Source organism: Acomys russatus, chromosome 26 (genome assembly GCF_903995435.1).
Source record: "Acomys russatus chromosome 26, mAcoRus1.1, whole genome shotgun sequence".
In the NCBI taxonomy this organism is placed as follows: Eukaryota; Metazoa; Chordata; class Mammalia; order Rodentia; family Muridae; genus Acomys; species Acomys russatus.
In genome coordinates this window covers 4,375,438-4,400,422 of record NC_067162.1, presented here as the reverse complement: position 1 = coordinate 4,400,422, position 24,985 = coordinate 4,375,438, and the positions used below count along the sequence as shown (strand labels likewise).

Here is a 24,985-nt window from a genome sequence, read left to right as displayed (position 1 = left end):
GACACACGTTAAACTCACGGGTGTGCTCGTCGTTCCTAGCACCTGAGACATTTCCACTCTCTCTCTAAATCCTAACTCCTTGTTTCTTAACCTGAAACTTACCTCCCTGTCTTGAGCTCCACATGTCCCTGCTGCCTACAGACAGACGGCCTAGACCTGGGCTTCAGCTGCCCAGGCCAATCCTTAGCCAACCTGAGGTCTCACTACAGAAACGCAAGCTTAGGACACAGGCTTCTGGGGGCTTCTTTGTTACACAAGTACAGCCCTTTCTCACAAGTCTAAGAGCTCCGGTTCTATTTTCTTTTTTTTTTTTTTGGTTTTTCTAGACAGGGTTTCTCTGTGTAGCCTTGACCATCCTGGACTCACTTTGTAGACCAGGCTGGCCTCGAACTCACAGCGATCCGCCTGCCTCTGCCTCCCGAGTGCTGGGATTAAAGGCGTGCGCCACCACGCCCAGCTTCCGGTTCTATTTTCAATCTGGAACAGAGATTCAGAGGAAAGTCTATAAACTTTAGTCTGCATTCATGACAAAGTCCTTGATTATTCTAACCCTCAGGCTGATTTTCATCTGCCTTTCTAACCCAGCTAAACCCACTCACTAAGTAAAACCTCAAGGATGGAGGGAGACAGCGACATCTTGGCTGACCAGTTCTCTGACACTTACCTGAAACTGGTTAATAAAAGGTGCTATGTTTAACCCAAGAGTGTGTTCTGTTCCTTGGACAGCACTCTCTTCTACCAGTGTCTGGGAGTCCAGCAGCATCCCAAACATCAGCACATACTGGGGGAAGATCTTGCCTCCAGACTGCAGTAAACACCTGAAGAAGGGCAAATGTCTTTAAAAGCCTTTTAAATCCTTATGTTTTATAGTTATAAATAAGCAAGCATCATGAATTAGTGAAGTGTAAATGATATGTAGTCATTATTGGCTAATAGCTCAAATTTTAAATCACGAGAAATAGTTGCCCAAGAAGTCAAATTTGGACTGTTAACTCAGGAGCCAGACTAAGGTAAATTTTTAGTTATAGGCCGCAATCATTAACAGTGAACCCTCCCTACATGAAGATCCAAATATTCCAAAATCCCGTACTTTTTGAACAGTTATACAATACATGGAAAATTCTATATATGACTTCATGAATAGGTTTCCATAAAAACATGAATGCACTAAAAATACTGTGCAGCTACTTTAAGACTGTGTAAGATGCATATGAAATAGTAATAAACCTCACGTGTAGACAAGCTTCCTTCACCAGTGGTCACTGTGTGTAAAGAGCTGCAACACTGTGATCCTAAGCAGTTCAGGGGTAGCCTCACCCCAGCACCACTACGGGTGGCTTAGCACGTGAGGGTACAAGGCATTAGGTCAGTTCTCGGAACTATTCTGTAACTTCTCTAGGAAGTCTGAAATGATTCACTGTGAAGGATTAAACCCTCCAAATGCAAATACATAGGCAAACTGAAACATTCTAGGAAGCAAAGCAAGACAAAGGCTAACAAGACCCTTTCTTTCCCATGCAACTGCACATTCATCTTCATTCTCCCCTGCGTCCCATAAAATGGCATTAACAACTCTGCATATGGTTATTAGAAAGTGTCTTAAGTAGGCTGGACCTGGAAAGAGAATTATGAGCAGAAATTAAGTGCCTGGTGGGACGCTGGCACTCCCTGCATGTGGGTACCAGGTGTTCCTGTACCAAGAAATTGGAGGCTTAAGTTAAGGGTACTAAAACTATCATGGGTATTGTTTTTCATACCTGAGGCATAAAAGAAAGCAGAAATTGTTATAGTAAGGTTTATTCTCCTAGTTATAGTTGTTGTCTCAGGCTTACTGCCTCTGTCTGCTAACCCAGGCCTAGTCCTGGAAGCGTCTCACCTCCGCACAACCTTGTCTAGGTCTAGAATGTTTTCATCCTCTGAGACTTAGTGCTGAATAAGCTCACCCTTTCTAGTTCTTTCTGAACTCTGGCTGGCTGGCTCAACTCAGCTGTTTCTGCCTCAAACTCCTCTCACAGCTGACTGATTTAACCTAGCTTCTCTGTTTCTCACTGAATTGCTCCGCTTGGCCTCAAACTAACTCTAGCAATCTTTTTCTAATCTTCTGGCTTCTTCTCATTCTCTGGCTCATTCTGTCTTCACTTGTGTGTTCAACCTCTCTCTGTAAAACTCTCCTGGTAAAAATCACCACTGAACTGCCACAAACTCCACTGCACTGCTTCTCAATTGACTGACTCAACCAAATGACCTGAACAGCACTGACTAGCACTCAGATCTGCATGCCTCTCTCTTTTGAGTTCTGGGATTAAAGGCGCGTTCCACCATGCCTGGACCTAAATTTTTCACTAGCTAAAACTTGCTCTATACAAGGCTGGCCTTGAACTCAGAGATCTGCTTGCCTCTGTCTCCAGGGATTAAAGGCGTGTCTTTATTCCAGCCAGATCACACAGCCCTAGAAATGTGATGTGACCTCTTGCCAGAGCAGTCATGTTTAGAATTTAAATTCCTCTACAAGAAATAGAAGAGTAAGGTTTTTAAGACCAAGTGGAACCACTCCTTATCTGTCACATTTTCAAACATCAAACCTTGTTCTTACTGAGTATTTTGGAATATCTTCTAATTGAGCTTCCAGAGCAGGGACTACAGAAAGGTGGACAATGTACCATCTCGAGCATCTCTCACAGTAAATTTTATACCCAAGTTAAAGATGTAAGGATCTACTTTTTAAAAATTGCAGACTAGCCATCTGACCAGTTTGTACATATCTGAAAGATTATTTGCGTGTTTAAATTTTTCCTATGTAACTTCCCTAAACAGATTGTTAAGACTTAGGGGCCATGAAGACAAGTGAGCGGGTAAAGTCCTTGCAGTCCAAATGGAGGTGCAGAGCTTAGTGTGCAGCACACAGGAACAGCAGCAGCCTGCCTGCAGAGCTGGCACTCACTGAGGGGCAGGGACACAGCGCTCAAGGCAAGCTCAAGATCTAGACTAACCAGGTGAGCACGCCTTCACAGCAGAGGGAGGCGCAAATGAGGAAGACGCTCAGCACGTGCTACTAGAAACAGAACACCAAGAACGAGTAAAGGAAGCACTGAGTCAGGGTGGCACCCATTCCCAGGTGGAACCACGTACCCAGGGCTGAGTCCAGGCTGACATCACACCTGCTTACACGATGAGTAGTGAGGACCTAGCCTGGTTCAGGGTCGTGACTTACCCTTACCAGTCTGACACTCTACATCTAGGAGGCATCTGGGACCTGCTGACCCTATGCTCATCCTACACTCTTCCAAACAACTTGTTTGAGTTCGAGGGAGAGTCTGTAGTCAACCTCAGTTACTCACCTCTTAAAGAGGCACGGGTCTCAACAAAGCCCTTCCTATTAGCTTGTGAGCTATTATGAAATTACCCTTGTTAATTTTCTTGTTAAATTTCTGCCAATTTACTTTTTTTTTAAATTTCCCAAATTTAGAAGTCAAGAAAAGTTCTAAGAATGGTAACAACGCACTCTGGGCTGGAGAGATGGCTCAGAACTTAAGAGCACTGGCTCTTCTTCCAAAGATCCTGAGTTCAATTCCCAGCAACCACATGGTGGCTCACAACCATCTATAATGAGATCTGGTGCCCTCTTCTGGCCTGCAGGCATACAAGCAGGCAGAATACTGTGTAACACATAAATTAATTAATTAAAAAAAAAATAGTACACTTTAACTTGGTTTTTGACTGTTATTAAACGGGCCATTTAGCAGGCACTGACATCATACTAGGTTTCTCTTCGTAGTGTGAGGATAGCAGAGCAGCTCACCACTGCCGAACTTGACTTTTACCTTAACAAGCGCTTTCCCTTATTTATTAAAACGTCTCACACCAAACTGGAAAGAGGATTTCTCCCAAACACAGCCAACTAATTAGTTCTCCCAATCAGCAGAGTACCTTATGACCCCAGTCACTTCTAACACGATGTACCCATGTCACACAGTTAAAGACTTCAGAGCTGTGTGAGTGGCCCACTTCAGATGCCGCCGCCAAAGCCCAGGTGTCTGGGACAGTGCAACCGTCACTAATACACATGCAGTATTCACACAACTCCCTCCCTGAGGGAAGCATCTGATAATCCGCTAGGGTGGTTCACAGAACTAAGGAAAGCACATTACCTCTATGTACTGGCTCACTACAAAGGACAGCATGCAGAAACGGGAAGCTGGAGACAGAGCTCAGCTGTTAGGAGCATTTGCTGCTCTGGCGGAGGACCCGAATTCAACTCCCAGCACCCACATGGTGGCTCACAGCCATCTGTAACTCCAGCTCCAGGGGACCCCACATCCTCTTCTGATCTCTTCAAGCATTAGGCGTGCATGTGGTCCACATACAAACATAAAACATTTAAAATACATAAATCTAAAAAAAAATTTAAAAGACAAACTCACTCAGAAATGGCCCAACGGAAGACACATAGGGTGATCATGACTTATACTAACATTGTGTTTGATCTGTATCTTGGCTTTCTGCTGTTTTGTTGTTTTTAGCACAAAACTCTTAAAAACAGGAGTCTCCTCAGAGTCAAGGAAATGCTAAGAATAGCTTCTGTATACCAAGGCCATCCCAGGGGCTAGGGACTCCCAGAGGCTCAGGTTTGTTCTCCAGAAAGAAGTGACTAGGGGGTTGGGCCTTTGTCCTCTTCCCCTGCCTGGTCTCAACGCCAGGTTGAATTATCACTAACACCCAGCGATGCCCATACACAATGAAGCCATGACACTCCAAAGGGACAGAGTTGGGGGCTCCTGCGCAGCTCAGCATGTAAAGGGCCAGGCAGACACCAACACTCTGCACACTCCCATGCACCACTCCTTCGGCTCCTCGTCAGCACCCTCTATAACACATAGGTTCATCTATGCCAGGCACTTTCCTAGGTCCTGTGAGCTGCTATAGCAAACCCAACCAAATCTGAAGGGGTTTTACAAACTGAAGGGAACCTTCAACTTGTATTGGTGGTTTAGAAGTAGAGACGATACCCTACGCTGTGCACCTGACTTTTGACGTCCATGACGCCCTCTAGGTTCTGCCTGTCCTAGCAGAACCTAACAGAATTTAAGAACTAGCTGATGTGCGGGGTAAATCCTGTAGAGCTGTCACCAGGAATACTGTGGCAAACGGAGGATCAGAAGAAGAACCAGCTCTTTCTGGGAGGACACTCAGAGCTCCTCGCAGTCTTGAGGCACATTACTCTGCCACGGTTCGATGTGCTCGCCCGCTCTGGAAAGCTTGTGAACTTCTCATTCACAGCTTTTGTGAAGATTCATTTACTTATTGGTGATTAACTGAGCTTCAGTAGAGGAAAGGTCTAAGTTGTCAACCAGGGGCTACCCTGGCAACCTCCAGCCTCTACCCAAAACCTGCCCAGATGCCATCATCAGAATAAACTCTGCTGTCAGGTACGGTTAGATAGTAAGATATCAGCTCACCCCTATTGCACACAAAATTAAAAAACAAAACAACAACAAACCCTAGTGAATTTTTTAACTCAAGTTTATGTTTTTTGCTTTACCTGGATATTGCCGCCTTTTCCATTATTTCCTGCTGAATGAGCCCAGACGGCTCAATGACGTCTAATATAATTATGCTCCACAATTTGTCTGACTTGGGCCTTTGCAACACTGCAGCTTCATCCTCTATATGTCTCAGCCAAAACTCAAGTGTGTCTTTAGGGAAGTGATTGGCTTCAGATATGAGGTCCAAAGCAAGACAATGCTGGTCTTTCTCCACAGAACTGTAGGGCTTAACCTGACCGAGTGTTCCAGCAAGGATGGGCAAAAGAGAGAAGCCTTCAGACACGTCCAACACGTAGAAAGGGTCAGTGGTGCTCGGTACACTGTCACTCTGTCCACTCTCAGAGTTCATCTCAACATCCTGACAGTGAGCATCCACGGGCTGGCACAGCTGCTCTGGAGCCAGCGAGGACAACACCTTCCTCATCGCCGTCTTGAAGCCCTCGTGATACGGGATGTTGTTAAGCAGAGCAATCTCGGTGGGCTCTAACACACAGGCCTGCTCCAGAGCGTCTGCTCTACTGGTCTGAAGGTTAGCCAGGGCGCTGCAGAGCTCCGCCTCATTTCCTAGAGAGAACAGGTCTTTACTCTTGGTAAAACTCTTCTTAACTTCCATTTCATGCTCCAGGCGCAAGATGCTGATACTCTGGATTCTTAGGTAACAATCTTGACAAGATGCTTCCATTGTCACACTGTCCCCGGGCTTTATCCAGTAGTCTTCATTAGTAGAAAAGGATTGAGAGGAAAAGAAAAAAAATATATATGTATATATAACTGATAGTCTTAGTCAAAAGCAAGCTGGGGAGGAAAGGGTTTATTTGGTTTACACTTTCACATCATGGTCCATCATTAAAGGAAGTCAGGGTGGGAACCTGAAGCAGGAACTATGGACGGGTGCTGCTCCTCCTGGCTTCCTCAAGTAACCTTGGAGACTGAGTTTCCTTCTGTAGGCCTGGCTATCCTGGACTAGCTCTGTAGACCCGCCTTAGACTGCCTCCCAACTGTGCACCACCACCACCACCCAGCTTAACTACTTTCTTACAGAACCCAGAACCACCGGCCCAAGGGATGGCACCACCCACAGTAGGCTGGGCCCTCCCCCATCAATTACTAACTATGAAAATGCTCTACAGGCTGGCCCACAGACCCATCTTATGGAGGCAGTTTCTAATGAAGAAGTTTCCTCTCAGATGACTTTAGCTTCTGTCAAGCTGACACAAAATTAGCCGGCACAACTGAGCCCTAGTCAATTTAAGCTGAGTCCCGGTCCACTCCACAGCCGCTGCTGTTCTTGGCAGTTATTCCCACGGTACTGGCATCTCCAGAACGCTGAGGTCTCTTGCTGCAACTGGGCTGCACTTGCAAGTGGCTAAAGCTGGCCTGGAACTGCTGATTCTCCTTCCTCTACCCCGCAAGTGTTGGGATTACAGGCACACTACAAAACTTCATGTTGACTTTGTTTTTACTACAATCAGTAGATGTGCTGCCAAACTGAGGAAGATGTGGGGATAAAAAGAGGCTTTGTCTAGATGCAAAGGCAGATGAAATTCAGGGATCAAGCCTCATTGTACCTTAAACAGACACTCTTTTCTCTGAAGGTAATTTCCAAAAGAACAAAAGCACAGCACAACAGTGTCTAATATTCCTTCAGCATCTGGAAACTTGCTTGTTTAGGGACATCACAGGTCCAGGGAAGAGTATGCCCTGCAGCAAGGACTATACTGTGCTCCTCTCCAGACTCCCCGTGTGTAACTGTCATATTCCTATTGGTTCTAGGGCCAGATAAAAGTACAATCTGCACCTGAGTGTGGTGGTACATGGCTGTACTACCAAACAGTGGGAAGCTGAGGCAGGCAGATCGCTTGAGGCCACAAAGTTTGCTTCATAACCCTAACTGAGTTCAGTCCCTAGAAACCAAGTAAAGAAAAAAAGGGACAGTTGTCCCCTGACCACATGCATGCCACGGGATGTACGCTCCTCCAAGAAACAGCTCACACATCACACAAGACAGGCACACACAAAGGAAATATATGTCTGTGTAGTTCCTGATCTGATTTGCCGAGGCCTGTACGCTGACCTGAAGCTCTGGTCCCGCTATGACTGACTCTGCTGGCTGGCCTTGCTGTAAGGTCTCCGAGCTCTTACTGGGCCATGCCTGAGAACAGGCTGATGCTGTATACCCTTACCGTCTTGTAGGCATGAGAAGATGCACAGGTAGAAAAGCTTCGCTCTCAGCAAGCCACATTTGAAAATCTTTCTTCATCATTTTTGTTCTCTTATACTGATTTAATGTCTCTGAAGGGTTCTCAGGGAGACCATTTTAAATGCACACGGTGGCAGCAAGTAAGCGCCTCTACCCACTGCGCCATCTCTCCAGCCCTGCTACACACATTCTTATAACCTGGGCTCTACAGCGTCATCAGGGTCCCTATGGCTAAGTACTCAGGCATTTAATACCTTTCTAACCCCTTTTTAAAAAAGCAGCAGTGCTCACTTCAGAAGGTGTTGTACTAAAATTAGAACAATAGTGAGAGGATTAGCACTGCTTCTGAGCAAGTGAAGTGTTTCATTTTTACATTGTTTAAAAAGATTTATTTATTTTATGTATATGAGTGTCTATATATATGCATGTTTACTCGATGCCAGAAGAGGGCATCAGATGCCAGTATAGAGGGTTGAGCCACCATGTGGTTGCTGAGAATTGAATTCAAGATCTCTGGAAGAGCAGCCACTGAGGTACCTCTCTAGTCCATCATTTTTGCTTTTTTTTAAAAGCAGCATTTCTTTCGTCTACTGATAACTAATAATTGAAACTATCAAATGAGTAATGAGAGTTGTAACTGAGAAGCATGGAGTAATTTTTAAATTTTTACTTAAAATTTAATATATAAATATTTTAAATTTTTATTTAAAATTTAATTCACTATGTAACCTTGGTTGGCCCCAAACTGCTTCCAGAGTGCTGGGATTAAAGGTATGTGACACTGTAGGCAGTTTTTGTTTCTAATAAATACTTTAATGTACACTTGTGACAATTCATACACACAAACACCACATCTTTATCATATGTGTACTCTCAATCTCACCCCCAGGAACTTTTAAGTCCTCTCTCACTTTCCAGAGGAATGATTTTATCTCTCTTATTATTTTTTGAGACTGGGTCTCAATATGTAGGCCTGGTCTGTCTAGCTTTGGCTATATAAACCAGGCTGTCTTTGAATTCCCAGAGATTAGCCTGCCTCCTGATGCCTTGACAGTGCTGTGCTTAGCTGCACGCAACACCACAGCTTGGCTTTAATCTCTCTTCCAAACTATACGTGCGCTATTTAAATTTACTTTTGAACAAAGAAAATTGTAATTCTGAAATATTTAAGTAATACCTCTTTTGCTAAAAACTTCATCTCCAAAGTAACTGTTTTCTCTTTTTGGCCACTAACATTTACTTGATTAAAGCAACTAACTTTGATTTGATGTTGAGAGGTTTGATTTAAATGTTTTAGAGATTTATTTATTTATGCATTTTTAAATGTACCGATGTTCTGTCGGCATATGTTTGCACTTTAGGAGATGCCATTGGACCCCTGGGGCTTTGGGTATAGCCGGTGCTGAGCTGCAGTGTGTGTGCAGAGAACTGAGCCTGGTCCTCTGGAAAAGCAGGTGTTTCCTGAGGAGATAACGCTCACCTGCAAGGGCCTGCACTGGGTAAACAGCCTGCTCCCAGCACGTCTCCTCAGCGGGGCCTGTGCACAGACTGTGCTCATCATCAAGCTGGAGAACAAACCAAACCACGATGGCATCCAGCACACCTTCCTTAACAGCGGGGACAGCAAGAGGCTGCGGCTTTCTAGTTGCAAGACTTTTCAACTCCTGAAAAGAAATGTAAAAAGGATGAGAAAACCGAGGTTAGGAAACTAGTAAGGAGCCAAAACAATCTAAATAATAAAAAAGAATGAGAAGGCTTTATACACTGACTGTGCCGCCTGCTCGGTGTCACACCACAGATCCTCTTTGCAGCTCACAGTCCTTTCCTGCACCGTTAGGGAATCACAGAATACCCCATGTACTAAACAGACAGGAGACACATCTACACGCTACTGATAAGGAAAATCCACCAGTGACACAGTGGTAGATGACAAATGCATGCAGCAAAGCAACACCGTTGTTTTATTCTGGAACCTATGCATGTGTACATGCATGCTTACAGAAAGAGAAGCAAGCCCGAAATGACACACTTCAAACAAGGGGTGCAGGGGAAGGACGCAACTGTTTTTTTGTTTTTTTTGTTTTTTTAATTAATTTATTCTTGTTACATCTCAATGGTTATCCCATCCCTTGTATCCTCCCATTCCTCCCTCCCTCCCATTTTCCCTTTATTCCCCTCCCCTATGACTGTTCCTGAGGGGGATTTCCTGTCCCTGTATGTGCTCATAGGGTATCAAGTCTCTTCTTGGTAACCTGCTATCCTTCCTCTGAGTGCCACCAGGTCTCCCCCTCCAGGGGACATGGTCAAATGTGAGGCACCAGAGTACATGAGAAAGTCATATCCCACTCTCCACTCCACTGTGGAGAATGTTCTAACCATTGGCTAGATCTGGGTAGGGGTTTAAAGTTTACCGCCTGTATTGTCCTTGGCTGGTGCCTTAGTTTGAGCAGGACCCCTGGGCCCAGAGGCAACGTTTTAAAAGGAGGCACTGGGGCGTCTTCTGTCCTATACTCCTTAAAAGTGTTAAACAGGCAGACATTATTTTTTTTTCTTTTTTTCTTTTTTTTCTTTTTTTTTTTGGTTTTTCGAGACAGGGCTTCTCTGTGTAGCCTTGGACATCCTGGACTCACTTTGTAGACCAGGCTGGCCTCGAACTCACAGCGATCCACCTGCCTCTGCCTCCCGAGTGCTGGGATTAAAGGCGTGCGCCATCATGCCCGGCTGACATTATTTTTTTAAACTAAAAGCTTTTATACGGTGTATGTGGATTAAGGAAAATTTCAAAGGAAAGCTATTAAAATAAAAACCAGCTGTGATAAAGTACTTAACAGCCGCACTCCCATTACTCTTGGTACACTTTGTCTACCCGGCATCCACAAAAAGCGAACTTAAAACAGCTACAGACCACGCCAAGAGAAGGCCAGTGAAAGCCGAAGCATCTGACCCTAAGAGCGAACGCATCACCTTCCTTCTGCCGTCACAGGGAACGCTCAGAGCAGCACACAGGACAGAACTCACTCCCAGCACACCCAGAGAGCTGTCCCCTGACACAGGAAAAGCATGCTTTCAAAGGAGTTCTAACTTGCTGCTAATCATTCTTCATAAGCAGGGCCTCATGCGCATTAAAAAAGAAAGCCGGGCGCGGTGGTGCACGCCTTTAACCCCAGCACTCGGGAGGCAGAGGCCGGCGGATTGTGGAGTTGGAGGCCAGCCTGGTCTACAGAGCGAGTTCAAGGATACACAGAGAAACTCTTACTGGTGAGTATTGGGGGGGAGGGGGGAGGTGGCGGGGCAGGGTGGTTAAAATTAAACTTCTTGTTTTTACCTGAAGACTGTTGAAATCAACTTTTATAATCTGGAAGCAGTCTGTCAAAGGCAGATATCCTCCAGGAATCCGACTCATCTTCTCAGTGGTGTATGGTTCAACTGCTTCTTCAGTATCTACTGAAGAATGGGCTGGGCTCTGAAATTTCACATTTGTTGGCAAATGGATACCAGCAATGTCCTTAGCACCCACCCTAGTAAGAGTTGAAAGAAAAAGGTAAGGTATAACACAGATTTTGTAAATTATCAAATATCATCTAATAGTCAAGAAAATATAAACATACAGATGAAATAAAATCCCATGGCCATAGATTTCTTAATTATATACATAATCACACGAAGAAAAAAATGAAAATAAGTCTATTTTCAGATTAACAACTTTGAGCCAGGCGCAGTGGCACATGACTGTTATCCCAGCACTCAGGGAGGCAGAAGCACACAGATCTCTGAGTTCAAGGCCAGCCTGGTCTCTAAAGCAAATGCAGTACAGCCAAGGCTACCCAGAGAAACCGTGTCCCAAAAAAAAAAAAAAAAAAAAAAATTAACAACTTTGTGGTTAAGCACACTTGCTGTTGTTGCAGAGGCCTTGATTTCAGTTGTTCCAACACATGTCAGCCATCTCACAACCACCTACAACTCCAGCTGCAGGGGATGCAACACCCTCCTAGAGACTCCACAGATACCACATACACAGGGCACACATTTACACAAACACACATGCAGAAATAAACATTTGAAAAGTATACAAAGAGGGCTGGAGAGATGGCTCAGGGGTTAAGAGCACTCTGCCTGCTCTTCCAAAGGTCCTGGGTTCAATTCCCAGCAATCACATGGTGGCTCACAGCCATCTATAGTAAGATCTGGTGCCCTCTACTGGCATGCAGGCAGAACATGGTATACTTAAATAAATAAATCTTTTTTTTTATTTTTTTTTTTTGGTTTTTCGAGACAGGGTTTCTCTGTGTAGCCTTGGCCATCCTGGACTCACTTTGTAGACCAGGCTGGCCTCGAACTCACAGTGATCCGCCTGCCTCTGCCTCCCGAGTGCTGGGATTAAAGGCGTGCGCCACCACGCCCGGCAAATCTTTTTTTTTAAAAAGTATACAAAGAAAATATTTAGAACATATAGTCAACAAATGATTCATATTCAAAATGTACTTTTGGATTCCAGCAAGTTAACAGAAGACAAACAAGACAGAGAAGACACTTAGCTGCTTTGCCACAGGGATAGCCAAGTAAAATATGAATATGAGCGATCATAAAGCAGTGAGGTGAAAACGGACAGTTAATAGCAAGGGTTGGTGAGAATCCTGTCCCACATGACTGTATTTATTGGTATTCTTTAATCAATTAAAATACCACAGAGACATTTATATACGTAGAGCTGAGAGTCAACCAGTGCAGTGTCATTCACCAACTCGGCACCTGAGGCCCATCTGTCTGGTGGGTACCCTGAACCTACCCTGCGCCTACCAACATCTAAACACTTCTACTATCAGCTGGTCACATGAAACAAAACGATAAATGAACAATTCACAGCAAAGACAAGAAGCAGGTATTTACTGGTGGCTAGTTCACTTTCTTTCTTTCTTTTATTCATCAATGCTTGCAGCACTATTTTTATGTCACCTTTATAGAGGAAGAAGAGTTCTTTGAATGATTTAAAATTGCATTCTGCCCAATCACTGCATTAATGAAGTTAACAAGAAAAACAACACTAAGCTGGGCGTGGTGGCGCACGCCTTTAATCCCAGCACTCCGGAGGCAGAGACAGGCAGATCACTGTGAGTTTGAGGCCAGCCTGGTCTACAAAGCAAGTCCAGGACAGCCAAGGTTAACACAGAGAAACCCTGTCTCAAAAAACAATAAGAAAAACAAACAAACAAGCAACAACAACAACAAAAACAAAAAGCAAAAGCAATACTAAAATTTATCTTCACATTGGAAATCCTTTTTTTTTTTTTTTTTTTTTAAATTTATTTATTATGTATAGAGTGTTCTGGACACCAGAAGAGGGCACCACATCTCATTACAGGTGGTCCTGAGCCACCACGTGGTTGCTGGGAACTGCATTCAGGACCGTTGGAAGAGCAGCCAGTGCTCTTAATCGCTGAGCCATCTCTCCAGCCCCACATTGGAAATCCTTACTTGAACTTCAATTAAAATCAATCTGAACTTAAATTTTTTTCTGTACAACTTCTCACACAAGTTGTATGAAAATAAAGCTGGCTTTGATCCTAGAATTCTACTTAAAATAAATAAGACTAAACATTACAAGCATACACTAAGCTGTGAAATAATGTTCTTATTTTGAGGGTGTCGTGGTGGGAGGGATTTTTGAGATAGAGTTTTTCTGGGTAGCCCAGGCTGTCCTGGAACTTGCTCTGTAAACCATGCCTCAAACTCAAGAGATCTGGCTGCCTCTGCCCCACCTCCCCACCCAGTGTCCCACCACCGCCTGGCTTAGTGTCCTTCTAACCACTTACCTGTGATGTCTTCGTATCTCTGCACACTCTACTGCCATCCCAAATATAACAGCACTTGCTGGTATAACTTTCCCATACTTTCCACAATTTCCATTTTCTCCTTTGGTCTGAAAATATAATAAAGTCACATCACTACATGTACAAATAAGTATGTGCATAAGTGTGTTTATATACAGGCTAAGGAGTTTTTCCTTTAAAAAGTATTTTCACTGTTGTGTGTGTGTGTGTGTGTGTGTGTGTGTGTGTGTGTGTGTGTGTCTAGGACAACCAAGGCTACACAGAGAAACCCTGTCTTGAAAAACCAAAAACACCAACCAAGCCGGGCGTGGTGGTGCACGCCTTTAATCCCAGCACTCGGGAGGCAGAGGCAGGTGGATCGCTGTGAGTTCGAGGCCAGCCTGGTCTACAAAGTAAGCCCAGGATGGCCAAGGCTACACAGAGAAACCCTGTCTCAAAAAACCAAAAAACAAAACAAAACAAAACACCAACGAACCAAATAAATATAAATGTAATTTAATGTTTAGAATACAAGTACAAAAAGAAAAGAGAGGAGTATGAAGCTATGTCAATTTAAAATATGATTTAATAAAAAACAAAAAACAAAACAAAAAGTGAAGTACTGAAGAGACGGGTCAGAGGTGAAGAGCACTGGCTACCCTTGCAGAGGACCCAGGTTCGACTCCCAGCACCCACAAGCAGCTCATAACCCTCTCTAACTCCAGTCCCACAGGGTGAGATGCCTTCTTCCGACTTCCACAAGCCCTGCACACATGTGAGTCTCACACACACACATCCAACAGGCAACCACACACATGCATGCAGGCAAAACTCTCAAATACCTAAACCAAAAGTAAAGATAATTAAATGTTTTTTGTTGTTGTTGTTTTGTTTTTTTTAGTTTTATTTTATGTGCATTGGTATGTAGGTGTCAGATCCCCTGGAGCTGGAGGTAGAGACAGTTGTGAGCTGCCATGTGTGTGCTAGGGATTGAATCCAGGTCCTTTGGAAGAGCAGACAGTGCTCTTAACCACTGAGCCATCTCTCCAGCCCCAAAAATAATTAAATCTTTAAAAACCGAAAGAAAATAAAACCAGGCATGAACTGTAGCTCCGCAGTAATGCACTGGCCATGTATAAGGCACCAAGGTCATCTCTAGCACTGGAAAAAAGTCAACTTGAAAAATAAACAACTCGCCGGGCGTGGTGGTGCACGCCTTTAATCCCAGCACTCAGGAGGCAGAGGCAGGCGGATCGCTGTGAGTTCGAGGCCAACCTGGTCTACAAAGCGAGTTCAGGACAGCCAAGGCTACACAGAGAAACCCTGTCTCGAAAAAACCCAAAAAAAAAAGAAAAAGAAACGACTCTTCTATGTTCCATACATATCGTCTTTTGTAATCACTGGATTTTACCACAGTGCATTAATACATACAGTAAATTAACTACAATATACACACAGTTACAGGAGAGCTCAGTGTGCTGTCTAGTAGCCTGAGCTCAGTGAGTACCTCAAAACTCCGCTGAACTAACATTACTACTCTTTTCCTGGAAAGTTGCCAAAATTCCATGCATTGACTGCTGGGAAATTCAAAGCACATCCCTCTTCTACAACTATATTCAAGAATTTAGTCAGCACTTCCACACGTAAGCTCATCCAGAGTCCCTCCTTCCTGTAGTGGTACGTGCAGTGCACGTTGTGTTACACTGCTGTCAAGCGCTTTCCCTTGTGAACTGGACTGGTGTGTGCAGTGCACGTTGTGTTACACTGCTGTCAAGCGCTTTCCCTTGTGTTTTTTTCCAGGCACACAGTTGCACTCGGATATCTTTTTTTTTTTTTTTTTTTTGGTTTTTCAAGACAGGGTTTCTCTGTGTAGCCTTGGAATAATGACTACGTGATCAAGTTTAAGTGCTTGCAGGCTGCTTACCTTTGGCTGAAGAAGTAAATTCTCCCACGCATGAATTAAACTCTCCACAATTCCTTCTCCAAATACACCTGCATCGACAGTTTCTGTTACAACTAGGGACACTCTATAGAACGATGTTTTAAAGATACATGTAAGTAAACTGACATGCTATTTATATAAACTGTCAAAGCTCAGACAAAAGGGCAAATATGTTATAGAAAATCTCTATGTAAAATGTTCTAATACATTTCAGTATCTTTCCCGCCTCTCTTGATCATGAACTCTTTTTCCTTGCTCTGGGCACAGAAGAGTTACTTTCCCAGGCTCTGTTCACTGCCTAAGTCCTTAAGAGTAACTGGCATGCACATTAAACATTTAGCATCTAACTCTCACTCTATAAAATGTTTTTCTCCCAGTCTGGAATGGTGGTTTCTATCTCTAGACCCAGAACCTGGGACCTGAAAGCACGATGATCAGGCAGAAGTTAAAAGTCATCTCTGACTACATAGTGGGTTTGAAGCTAGCCAAGGCTACATGAAACCCTGCATTAAAAAGCAAAAACCAGGGACTGGAGAGATGGCTCAGTAGTTAGAGCACTGGTGCTCTTCCAAAGGACCCGGGCTCATATCCCAGCACCCACATACCAGCTCACAATTGTCTGTAACTCCAGTTCTAGGGGATCTGACACCCTCACATATATGCATATATGCAAGCAGGCAGAGCACCAATGTACATAACATTTTTTAATTTTTTAATTTTTAAAAGTTTCTTCTTTAAAAAAAAAAAAAAGCAAAAACCAACCAGGGAAGGAATACAACCACAGATTCTCTACCATCAATGATCCTTATTTCTTTTTATTGTTTTGTTCATTTGTTTTTCCGAGACAGGGCCTCTCTGTGTAGTCCTGCATCTAGCCACCACCTGGCATGAATTTCCTTTTCAGGTGTCTTTAAGAACAAATTGTTTGTTTTGTGTATGAATATATGTGTGCACTATTTGTGTGCGTACAGGCGTGCCACAGTGCACATGTGGGTGTCAGACACTACTCTCCTTCTACCTTGTGGTTGCAGTGACTAACTCAGGTCATCAGGTTTGGCAAACGTCTTTACCCACTGGGTCACGCTGACCAGAACCTTCCCTCTCAAAAGCTCTCTTAGTACCTGCTATGACACTGCACGTATCCGCGTCTCTCTCACCACTTCTCAGGTCTTTGCAAACACCGACTCCAGAGAGCTGCTTTCATTCATGCACTCTGCCTAGACAACTCAGACACTCACTTTCCTCCTTCTCTGAATTCCTTTAGCTTTCACGGTCAGCACCATTCACTTTGTAGTCTAAAGATATACCAAAATTTCATAAACATTCCTTACGCCCCTCTTCAGACTTGTAAGTATCTGAAGGGTAGGATGACTTGCGTGTCCTCCATAGTGCCTGACCCAACTATACATATGCACAGAAAGCATTCAGTATTTATGGCCACACACTCTTAGAATATTTCAAATTGTCTAGTCTCACAACTTAGTCCAGAAATCTGCTTATGGTCAAAGCGAATGAATAACAGTCTAAGTTGAAACACTTATTTCAGCTTGCTTCAAAAGCAGTCTATGGAGCCAGGCGTGGTGGCGCACGCCTATAATCCCAGCACTCAGGAGGCAGAGGCAGGTGGATCACTGTGAGTTTGAGGCCAGTGTGGTCTACAAAGCAGGTCCAGGTCAGCCAAGGCTACACAAAGAAACCCTGTCTTGAAAAACAACAACAACAACAAAAAAGCAGTCTATGAGAAAATTACAAATTAAAGTAACCTCTGAGCTGGGCGTGGTGGCGCACGTCTTTAATCCCAGCACTCGGGAGGCAGAGGAAGGCGCTGTGAGTTTGAGGCCAGCCTGGTCTACAAAGTGAGCCCAGGACAGCCAAGGCTAATACAGAAAGACCCTGTCTTGAAAAACCAAAAAAATAAAAAGTAACCTCTGATTTATGCTACTCCAAATCATATGCTGAAGCCCTAACCCTAACAGCACTGTATTTGGAGACAGAGCCCTTAGGAGGCCATTAGTTCAATAATGTCACCAACATGAAGTCCTAATCCAACAGAGGCAGGGTCACATGAGGACACAAAGAGTAGGTAGCCAACTGCAGCCAGGAGAATGCCTGCCTGAAAATGGTGTGCCTGTAGTTTACATTCTGTGACCTTGAATATTTTGTTATTGTAACATGTAAACTAAGGCAACTTTGGACAAAAGTTTGTTTTTTATAAAATGAGTACACACCTGCATAAGGATCTGGTAAACCTCCTCACCAACAAAGACCACTGAAGGGGAAATACCATGCACACATTATTAAAACTGGAAGATCTAAAAATCAGAGTTCAAATAATAACAGAACACCAAAAAAGTTCTTCACATACGAAGTACACTTAAGTGAGACAGAAGACATCAGCAGCTATACAAGTATTACATTAAGAAAGGGAAAGTGCTTGACAAGATAGACAGACACTGTCTAAATGCCTTCTAGTTCTGAGAGCCCACTGCTCTCCTGCCCACAGTGACACTGCAGATACAAACATGACTTCTATAATGGTGCTTTCAGTGTTTTCAGGACACAGGACAAAGCACTCTGTCAACTGGCACTTCCAAATGTTCATTTTAATCAAGGACGGCAATGAAAACATGATGTCTGCTGAGGGTGAACGGCTCACATTGCAAGCACAGTTATTTAACACTGTTGACCTACAGGAAGCAAGATGATCTCTGAGTTCGTGGCCAGCCTGGTCTAGAGAATGAGTTCTGGAACAGCCAGGGCTACACAGAGAACCCTATCTCACAGTGACATGCTAAAGAAGGGTTTGTTACTATCAATTTTTCTTGAGTTCTTTATTACTGTTTAAAAAGCACATGTTACTATAAAGACCTGCGTTTTCTTCAGCTAGGTGATAGCCACATCTCCACAAAACAAGGATATTGTTAGTGCTTTGCTAACACAAGAAGCTGGAAAGGAATCTCAATGGTTTTGGTGAAGTATAAGCATACCTTTCAGGAATATGGTTTGGAATTTCTATATCGAGGGACTTCATGTGTAGGAGCTTTATCCCAGCCTCCATCTTGTTCGCAGCCACTACATCACACGCAAGTTCATACATGGTCTTGGATAACTCACAGGCATATACCGAGTGTGCACCAGCTTTTTTAGCAAACATGCTGTAAAAGAAGAAAAGTCCGTTATATCCTTTTCCAATTTTAATAAAATTATGATGCTTCAAACATTTTTCCATTCTTTAATATAACCATCATTTGTTCTGCATTTAAAAAAAAAAAAAAAAAAAAAAAAAAGCTTGAGCCGGGTGTGGTGGCGCACGTCTTTAATCCCAGCACTCGGGAGGCAGAGGCAGGCGACTCACTGTGAGTTCGAGGCCAGCCTGGTCTACAAAGCGAGTCTAGGACAGCCAAGGCTACACAGAGAAACCTTGTCTCAAAACACCAAAAAAAAAAAAAAAAAAAAAAGCTTGAGGCTGAAGAGATGGCTCAGTGGGTAAGCATTTGCCATGCAAGTCTGACACTCACAGTTCAATCCCTGCAGCCCACAGTGGGCTGATTCCTAAAAACTAGTTAACTTCTGACTTCGCATACTGTGGTGAGCAAGCAGGCTTGCAGGTGATGTATGTACACACACACACGTATACACACACACACACACACACACACACACAGAGAGAGAAATAATAATAATCTAATTAAAAGGTAAGATAAGGCCAAGTATGGTGGCCTTTAATCCCAATACTTGGGAGGCAGAAGCATATCTTGGGAGCATATCTCTGTGATACCCAGGCCAGCCTAGTCGATACAGCAAGCTCCAAGGACTACACTGAGAAACTCTGTCTCAAAATAGTAATACTAACAATAGCAATAAATAAAAAGAATGAACTAATATACTTGTTTAAAAACAAATCATTTGCCAGGCATGGTGGTGCACGCCTTTAATGCCACCACTCTGGGAGGCAGAGGCAGGCAGATCGCTGGGAGTTCAAGGCCAGCCTGGTCTACATAGTGAGTCCAAGACAGCCAAGGCTACACAGAGAAACCCTGCCTCGAAAAACCAAAACCAAAACAAAACAAAACAAAAAACAAATCACTTGCCAAGCATGGTGGCGCACACCTTTAATCCCAGCACTCGGGAGGCAGAGGCAGGTGGATCTCTGTGAGTTCAAGGCCAGCCTGATCTACAAAGTGAGTCCAGGACAGCCAAAGCTATGTGGAGAAACCTTGTCTTGAAAAAAACAAAACAAAATCTAAAATTTATTATGCAGAATTTCAGTAATCCCAAGTTTCTCTTGGTTTTCTTGAACTTTTTTTTTTTTTTTTGGTTTGAACTTTTGATAAGTAAAATCATAGAAAAAAAGTATAAAATTAACAGTTCCATCAATAACCCTAACAACATTATGAGAAACAATCACTATTTTTACAAACCAATGTTAGAATTTGTTTGTTTGTTTTTCAAGACAAGGTTTCTCTGTGTAGCATTGGCTGGCCTCAAATTCACAGCAATCCACCTGCCTCTGCCTCCCGAGTGCTGGGATTAAAGGCCTGTGCCACCATGCCCAGCTCAATGTTAGAATTTTGGTATCTAACAAACCTGTTTAATTCATGTAAATATAATAAAAGTAATAAGTACAACAAACCTCAGTATTCCAGTTCCTGCGCCAATATCCAAAACACTTGTGGACCCCGAGCCCACCGCCTTCTGGATCGCTGCATTGTAAATCCTATTCCTCCTGGTGTCGTTAAGCATGACGAAGTGCCAACGTTCCACCAACCAGTTTGCAACACGATAAAAGTTCTCCTTGGCGTCACTGAAATCAGGGTTTAGCTTCACCGCTTTATGAAAATACCCAGCTGCCTCATCTCGAAAGCCCATTCTAGATGAGGAAGAGACAGAGTACATTCACCTCCGTGTGACCAACGGCAGCGCCCCTGTTGGTGCGCTAACCCAGCCTGAGCATCCTCACCGCTGCCCCCGAGCCCACAGCACTCCACCTCCTCTGCAAGTCATGAGCACGGCACTCTCCTGACTTCTTTTCTGAGTTTCTACCTGTGCATCTCAGATGTCCTAGGGCACCCCTAGGTGGAGTGGAGGCGTCCAAGGCATTGACTCGTACTGAGCTGAATATGAGCAGATTAAAAAATAAGACAAAGAAGAAATACTACAAGTCATCTGAGCGCTGCTTCTCAGAAGTGATGAAGAACTCCCTGTGATGGTTTAATAGTTAACCGTAGGCTGACTGCACTGTCCACGACCAGAGTGCATCTCACACACCATCAGACTCAGCAGCTTCCAAACTGGTCTGGACTTTGCTCAGCCTACCCACTCCCTGACCAGAGACATAGATTTCTACAAATATCAAGTTCCATACACAGCTGTTGTCATAAAGCAGCGATCTACGGGCCACACAGTCACTACAGCAGAGCAAGCAGAATTCTTCTCCTTCCCACTTTAGCCACCGTCCCGTCTAAAGAGACTTCAACAGACGACTCATTCTGGACGTGGTTACGACAAATGAACCGTCTAACAAAAAGGCAGTGCTAGGTTAAATTGTAAGTGCTCGTGTTTTAGTTTAAAATGAAAACATTAAGGTCAGTATATGTTATTTCTTTGTTACTCTGAAGGCAGAGATATCTTGTTTATATGCTGGAACTGCCCAGGACACAGGATAGTAGAAAATACATGGTGTTAATGTAAACAAGCCTCAGATGCTAAACCAAAGTGTGTAAGGAGGACGACGGCTGCTCAGCTCCTTTACCTTGTCACAGCTCTACACTGTACACACTCCTTCCCCAGAGCCCTGGCCCCGCCCGGTCCCGAGTCAAGTAAGGGCCCTTGGGAGTAGGAGACAAACTACTAGATTGATTATCAACAGCCAATAGACTCCACTTCCCTATTCAAAGGACTGTATGCACAGGCAGAGTCAGGCAGAGTCGGGCAGAGATGTACTCTCCGGCTGAAATATCACCTAAGCCCACAGGTCAAAGACCAGACTGAGCTGGTGCTAAAGTCTCCATCTCAAAACCAAACAAAGTAAGTTACTGCATAACTTACGCTCGCTTTGGACTGGTAAAAAAAAAAAAGCAAGCCTCATTGTAGTGAGGCCACTACAGACCTGAAGAGATGCTCTCCCATGCTGTTGCAAATCACTTCATCGTCGGGAAACAGCTCCAAGGCCTGCTCATAGCAGCCAAGTAGGTCTTGTACTCGGCTGAGTGCATCAAGCTCTTCAGCCCACTTGAAAAGTGTATACTGAAAAGTTTCCTTTACAAACAAGGAAGAAAAAAAAAGTACAAATTAGTATACAAGAAAGAATTCACAACTCTAGCCGAAGATTCCAACAAATGGAACTATAAATGGAACGATGACCTGAAACTGCTAATTTTTAGTAAGTACAGTTTGCCAAGTGTGATGGTTTGACACGGGCGCATACGTGTGAATGATGGTAATACAGCTGTCTTTAAGTCACTGCTGTTCCTGTAAGTAACCCCAGTAAAACTCATTGGTTTGCCATATTTTGGTCTGTCATGGGGTCTCTATCTAGAGTGAGTATGTATGTGTTGCATCCCCCAAGTTTTGTCAAAAAAAAAAAAATCCTAACTGCACTGTCTTTAAATCAACACTTCCTGACAGTCCATACTGTTACGGCTTAACCTGGCCATTACAGTCACTTGGTACAATGCACCAACTTCCTCCTCACTGCCAACCTAGCCCGTCTCATTCCAGCTTCAAGTCAACAAACTTTACACACAAGAGTTAACACCTGAAACTGAATTACAACAGTTTATTAGAAAGATAAGGATAACGAAGGAGATCCTATTATTACATGTTAGATAGTCTAGATACCTAGATATTAGATGAATAGCTCAACAGTTCTTCTATAGGTTAGTAGACTGGGGAGCTAGGAACATTAGTCAGTAGCTGAGTACTTTCCTGGGATGCCTAAGGCTCTCGGTTTGGACCCTGGTAACAACAAAAATAAGTAAATAATACAACAGCTAAGGGGCTGAAGAGATGGTTCAGCAGTTAAGAGTAGTACTTGTTGCTCTTGCAGAGGACCCAGGTTCAGTTCCCAGCACTCAGCTGCTCACAATTGGCTATAATTCTAGTTCCAAGGAATCGAATGCCCTCTTCTGGTCTCCTTAGATACATGCATACATGTGGAACGTGTGTATACACACACACACACACACACACACATACATACACACATACATGTACATGCAAATACACTTACATATTAAATTTATTGATTTATTTTTGGTTTATCAAAACAAAGTTTCTCTGTGTAGTCTCGCTGTCCTGGAACTCACTCTGTAGACCAGGTTGGCCTTAAAACTCCGAGGCCTGCCTCTACCTCCTGAGTGCTGGGATTAAAGGCATGTGCCACTACTGCCTGGCTATGTCCTAAATTTAAAATTTTTCAAACACAAGTTTAGTGACTCAGTGTGACTGAAGTGTGGGTATAGGTAGCAGAGAGAATATCAAGAAAGCAAACAGAAGCTTGAGGCTTTTGCAAAGAAATATGATTTTTTTTTTCCTATAAAACCAAACCAGAAGCCAAGCGTGGTGGCACACACCTTTAATCCCAGCACTCGGGAGGCAGAGGCAGGCGGATCGCTTCGAGTTCGAGGCCAGTCTGGTCTATAAAGTGAGTCTAGGACAGCCAAGGCTACACAGAGAAACCCTGTCTGGAGAAAAACAAACAAACAAACTACTTACTAAGTCCTACTGAATGCTGGTTATTACATTTGTTTGTTCGTTTGTTTTTTAAAAAATAGGACAAGGGCTCACACAACCCAGGCTAACCTCAAACTCATTGGGTAGCTGAACTTCTGAGCCCCCCTGCCTTTACCCGGCACGTGCTGGGATTACAGCTTGTCCTTGCCACACTAGGTTTAGCCCTCATGCACAATTCTACCAACTGAGCTACATCTCCGGCCATACAGCCAAGTTTTACGTAATTATTTTTTCTGTGTTGGGACTGGAACCCAGAGCCTCACTCCCAGGGCCATTCTACGGCAAGCTGTTGTCCAGGTCTATCCTCCAAGCCAAACAACTGCCACTTTGTGGGGGTGGGGGGAGATAGCTGTGCCACCTGCAAAAGATCACACCAGATGGACCTGTTGACCTTTTCAATCCCTCCCAGAACGGCAGGCTGGGTCACATGACACTCTCCTGCTGTTCCATACCACCTGTTTTTGTTTTTTAAAGATTTACTTATTTATTTATTTATTTATTTATTACGTATACATTGCTCTGCCTGCTTGTACCCCTGCAGGCCAGAAGAGGGCACCAGATCACATTACAGATGGTTGTGAGCCACCATGTGGTTGCTGGGAATTGAACTCAAGACCTCTGGAAGAGCAGTCAGTGCTCTTAACCACTGAGCCACCTCTCTAGCCCCCTCCACACTACCTGTTCTGAGCAATACTGTCCTAACTGCACGGCTTGGGGTACAGTCTAGAGCAGTGGTTCTCAACCTTCCTAATGCTGTGACTCTTTAATACTCTTCATGCTGTGGGGACCCCAACCACAAATTATAGTCATTGCTACTTCATCATGGTAATTTTACTACTGTTTCAATTGTAATGAAATACCTGATATGCAACCCTGTGACCAGGTCCTGAAATATCTACGAGTTACAAAAGCCTACTGCTACTGACATCTAGTGGGCAGAGGACAGACCAAGGAAGACAGTATACCTTCTACACACGACAATGCAAAACCTCCAGCGCAGGGCTAATTTAAATTAGATACTGAAGGAGAGAAAGAATTACCCTGCCTCGTTCGCATTTAGGGGGCCTTTGAAATCTTAAATGAGGCAGAAATTTTGAAAGAGGTGTGTGACAACTCTTGACTTTTGTTACTAAAACATCGCTGTATTGAGAGGGGCTGCAGGAGAGCCTCAGTCTATCTCTGTCTCTGACACACCACACACACACACACACACACACACACACACACACACACACACACCACCCTGTTGTCGCTGTCAAGATCGCAGGGTTTGGCAGCCACCGGGAAGGAAGGCCTCACCTTCACGTCGTCTTTGAGCTCTGGCGCCAGGCTGAGCACTAGGAGGTAGTGGGCATATGCAGTGCCGAAGTCCTGGGCGGCCAGACAGTGCTCAGCGCTCTGCAAGGATCGCGCCACCAGCCGGTCCCGGCCGGCCGCACCTGCGCCACCCCCTGCTCCCCGGCGGGACCTGGGCCTCGAGTTCGGCATGGCTGAGTCTCCGCTCGGAAGCCCACGAGGAAGACGCCCTTGTCCGGAAAAGAGTCTCCAAGCCTCACTTCCCAGGACCCAAGGAAGCAAGAGAACGCACAGAGGTAGGAGGAGATCACCTCCACCGAGTGGGAAGCTCCGCCTTCTCAGCAGCGGAGGGAGCTGCGCGCGCACCGGGCGGCGGCGCGCTGTGATGACGTCACCCCGGCGCTCGTTTTCTCGGGGAAAGCACCCGCACTGCAAACGCCAGAGAGTACGTGGGATGTAAGCC

General features: G+C 44.3%; 1 protein-coding gene across 1 annotated transcript in view; it reads right to left on the bottom strand.

Moving 5' to 3' along the window:
• Positions 1 to 24,785, bottom strand: part of Prmt9 (protein arginine methyltransferase 9) — a 29,114-nt gene extending 4,329 nt beyond the window's left edge. Inside the window, exons 1-11 of the mRNA XM_051169311.1 lie at positions 24,526 to 24,785; positions 21,602 to 21,750; positions 20,481 to 20,606; positions 20,126 to 20,362; positions 18,480 to 18,647; positions 15,475 to 15,577; positions 13,554 to 13,660; positions 11,069 to 11,261; positions 9,224 to 9,407; positions 5,540 to 6,257; positions 665 to 818 (exon numbers count right to left, since the gene is read on the bottom strand). Of these exons, the coding sequence (XP_051025268.1) occupies positions 665 to 818; positions 5,540 to 6,257; positions 9,224 to 9,407; positions 11,069 to 11,261; positions 13,554 to 13,660; positions 15,475 to 15,577; positions 18,480 to 18,647; positions 20,126 to 20,362; positions 20,481 to 20,606; positions 21,602 to 21,750; positions 24,526 to 24,714 (2,328 nt within the window). The 5' untranslated portion in view covers positions 24,715 to 24,785. The remainder of the gene's footprint in view (positions 1 to 664; positions 819 to 5,539; positions 6,258 to 9,223; positions 9,408 to 11,068; positions 11,262 to 13,553; positions 13,661 to 15,474; positions 15,578 to 18,479; positions 18,648 to 20,125; positions 20,363 to 20,480; positions 20,607 to 21,601; positions 21,751 to 24,525) is intronic.
• Between the last annotated feature and the right edge of the window lie 200 nt (positions 24,786 to 24,985).